At 39.9% G+C, this 3,653-nt stretch overlaps 1 protein-coding gene across 1 annotated transcript; it reads right to left on the reverse strand.

The window, feature by feature from the left end:
- Positions 1 to 550: 550 nt before the first annotated feature.
- Positions 551 to 2,789, reverse strand: BLOS2 (biogenesis of lysosome organelles complex 1 subunit-like protein). Its single transcript, XM_088941083.1, has 2 exons — positions 2,458 to 2,789; positions 551 to 1,573 (listed from the first exon to the last, which is right to left on the reverse strand). Exons 1-2 carry the CDS (start codon positions 2,704 to 2,706, stop codon positions 1,304 to 1,306), a joined length of 519 nt encoding a protein of 172 aa, XP_088797209.1. The 5' UTR covers positions 2,707 to 2,789; the 3' UTR covers positions 551 to 1,303.
- Between the last annotated feature and the right edge of the window lie 864 nt (positions 2,790 to 3,653).

Raw genomic sequence — 3,653 nt, forward strand, 5'->3', positions numbered from 1 at the left:
AATTGATGTAATGTCGACCTTTCTAGGTATAATTGGCAAACCTGCTTGTTCTTGTTACGGTCCTTTGTATTTTGTTCACTGTTTCTAGTACTGTAGAGGCCATATTCTTCTGGAGAGGGTCTAGATTAAGAATTAGGTTTTGAGAAGGAAGCTTTGCTAGGAAGTTGACTGATTCGATTTATTCCAATTGGGTTCTTGATAAAGGTGACCACTGGTCTTGCAGACATGTAGTGTGAACGTGTGATCAGGAGTTTCATTGATGCAAAGTTCCCAAGTTTTTCGTTTGGGAACTTGATAAATCGTATAAATAATGGATGTTGATTTAGACAATTCCGTTTAGCAGAGTTATCTCAGCTGCATAGGTTTTAGTGTTCTATCAAAGAACAATTTCCCCAAGTTTGCCATCTCCCATCTGCATCTCATTAATAACAAATTTATTTTCTTTCTTTCAAGGAAATGACAGTGGTTAGAGAACTGTTTGGTGCACATTTGAACATTAGAGAACCTTACATCCTCCATTGGTTATGTAAAATCTGCATTCTGCATTTGAAGAGAACCTTACACCTATAGTACAAGATAGATTATCTAAAGTTATATGAACATAAGCTACCTTCCGCTATTACAGCTCATAGAATAGCTCAAGAGGAATGGATATGTAAAACAATCTTGCATTCATAGATCTCTAATGGCTGAAAGTGAAAACTGAACTGAGTGGATAGTTGTTTACTTGCTTATTTTAAACCAGCAATTCAACTATTAGGTTCCACCAATAAAACGTCAATGGAATTATAAAAGAAAAGGTTTTGCAGGAATCAAAACCTTTATCTTCATTCCTCTTTGTATTCACAGAATAAGACGAGGTCCCAGTGACTTATGTATTAGGACAAGCCATGCCTCATCTTACCATATAAACAAGGGATCTGTTTTGCTACCAAAAGAAAGATCTGGAACCTTTTTTTTCCTATTATGAGACAGTGAATCTGATCTCAAGTGGAAATGTCATGTGCTTGAAGATTAGCTTTCCCGAAAAGAGAACAAGTGCCTACTAAAAGATGGGGATATGGCTGGCTACCTTCAGCTTGGTTTCAAATCATGGAATTCTTCCCTCTGCAGCTTTCAGTCAGAGTTAGTGAGGGATATTAGAACCTGTGTCCATTATGTGGTTGCCCACTCCTTTCTCTACCTGATTTCTCATTCAGATTTTTTGAACTGTTGTAATATTAAAAGGACAATAGTGAAACCAAGTGCAAATTAATCATAAGCAATCAGATTACCTCATTTTAATAAATAACAGAAATGACTATTATGAAGAAGGTGAAAATCGATAAGCAGCTTGCACTTTTGATTCCAACATGGAAACATATTTATCAAGCATTGAGATTACAGCTTCAAATTCTGTAACTTGCTGCTCAATCGAGTCAATCTGCTGAACGTATTCATCAAAGTTGTTGCTTTTACCCTTCAGTTGCTCAACAAAAATCCTTAACCCAGAAGCCACATCACCGAAGCCCTTGTATTCCTCAGCCACTCTGAGATTCATCTTCTCCAAAAGTTCAAGCAAATTGTTTGTTCCCTGAGACAAGTTAAAGCATTCAAGCTGTCACTTCAGTGGACATAAAAGCTTAATCCTTCCTCACAAAGAAATGGATGCCTCCTTTAGGCCTTTAACATGGAAATGTTATGACAATTCTATACTAAAAATTCTATTCTGGTAGTACTTTTCAATTTAAAAGGCAGCAATTTCATCCCAAGTCCATCTTGTCTTCATGTTAATCAACAAGTTTCAATTTAACCGACTCTGCACTTTCTTTGAGCAGTGCATAATTTTACACCATACGGGAGTCAAATTGGCATTTGGCAATACCCTATACATGGTTCAGAGTAATGTTCCAGTTGGCCCAAATGCTGCTTTTTCTATTTTATTTTTTATTTTTTTGGACAATTACGCCTCGTTTAGCTGAGAAATAGCTCAAGCATTATCGGGGTCCTAGAATTATCTCCCTTGGTCCCTATTATTTTATTCTGAAGATCACTAATTAATCGAAACTACAATTTTTTCTCAACATTACTCCTGCCTTTTTATGCTTTACTCTGCAATTCGAGTTTTAGAGTGCAAGCAAGAACCCAAAGAATCCAGAAAATTTGGCAATAGCCACAAGATTATTTTGAATCAGAGACATTTAGTAACCCAGAACCCCCCCCCCCCCCCAAAAAAAAAAAAAAAAGAAAAAAGAAAAAAAAGTTACGTCTTACAAGTACTTCTGGATTTAATTAACTGAAAACTACTCATATTCTCTTAAATATGTTTAAAGAGATGAAGAGGATATGTTAATCGCTTAAGATCCATGAATTGAGAAATATTTGGCATCTACCATGTTATCTTGAGTTTTGAAATGCAAAGACAACTGAAACTAAAGAGGAGGGAAAGGCAAGGAGGAATCAAAATTCGACACAGACCTGAAGTTCGCCTTTGATCATTGTGGATACGTTGGCGAAAAGATCGTTGAGTGGTTCGGTGAGTTCATCCCTCTCCAGTCCCTCCTTCCCAGCCATGTTCCTCCACCTCCCGGATTGAGTATAGGATATGCAAAATGTTGAATTTTGAAGCGCTCGGTGTTTTGCCAAAACGGAAGAATCGTGATTATTACTATTTTCTGAGTGGTTTGTAGCGAGTGCGGATCTACTGCACTTACCCTGCATTTCCATTGAGCATGTGACAGTTCATGTAGACTGTTCCGGATGGGCGAGGATTTGCTACCAACACTGTCCAAACATACCACTGCAGCTGTAAATTTAGAACATCTCGCTTGACATTCATGGGAGATGATCCCAATGTGCGGCTGCAGTTGCCAGTTGGGACAGGGAGGCAATGTATTGTAGACAAGAGAACTCAACCCATTCCAGGTCTCCTGCACTGAGTTCCGCATCAGGGCCACGCCCTTTCGAATAGCTCTACAGCTTTGCATTGGGAATATCTCCGTAATTAAGTGTTTTATTTCCAAGCCGATCTCTCCTATACTGCCGTTCTAATTCAGACGTATTTCCCATAAAATTCTAACACTCTTCCAACAATTCATTATAGTCACACATCAGGAATATATATTGATGTAACCGTTTTTAGGCATGTACCAATATTTTGTGATGTAAAAATTTTTTGGCTAAGTACCTCGTTATTTGACCTGGTGGTGACATGCTTTGCTGATGAGCTACTTGGTGGCGAATTGTCTAATGGAGAACTGTTTGGAGGTGAATTGCCTGGTGGCGAAATGCCTGGTGGTGAATTGCTTGGTGGGGAACTACCTAGTGGCGAGCTCCCTAGTGGTGAATTGCCTTGTGGCGAACTGCCTGGTGGCGAGCTCTCTGGTGGCGAACTGCCTGGTGGCAAGCTCCCTAGGGGCGAACTACCAAGTGGCGAACTCCCTGGCGGAGAGCTACCTACTGGCAAACTCCTTACTAAGCGGCCTGTGACTTAGAGAATGGTGGAGATCCCTGGTGCAGCACAACCGACTACCCTCTACATGAGGTGGTCTTCTTTCCTTTGTAGGCAGTGAGAGCTGAGGGACCTGCGAGAACACTATCTTTTCCTCCTCTTTGTAGGCGGCAGGAGCTGAGGGACCTGCGAGAACTAAATCAGATGACCCAGGGGATAATAT

This window comes from Nelumbo lutea, chromosome 4, assembly GCF_056320005.1.
Source record: "Nelumbo lutea isolate HS-2025 chromosome 4, American lotus-T2T, whole genome shotgun sequence".
NCBI lineage: Eukaryota > Viridiplantae > Streptophyta > Magnoliopsida > Proteales > Nelumbonaceae > Nelumbo > Nelumbo lutea.

Bases quoted from the DNA above. Each gene is read 5' to 3' on its own strand.
- BLOS2 (XM_088941083.1), bottom strand. From the start codon at position 2,706: ATGGAAATGCAGGGTAAGTGCAGTAGATCCGCACTCGCTACAAACCAC. The intron at 1,574-2,457 runs GTCTGTGTCGAA...AACTTGTCTCAG, and splicing joins TGATCAAAGGCGAACTTCAG to GGAACAAACAATTTGCTTGA.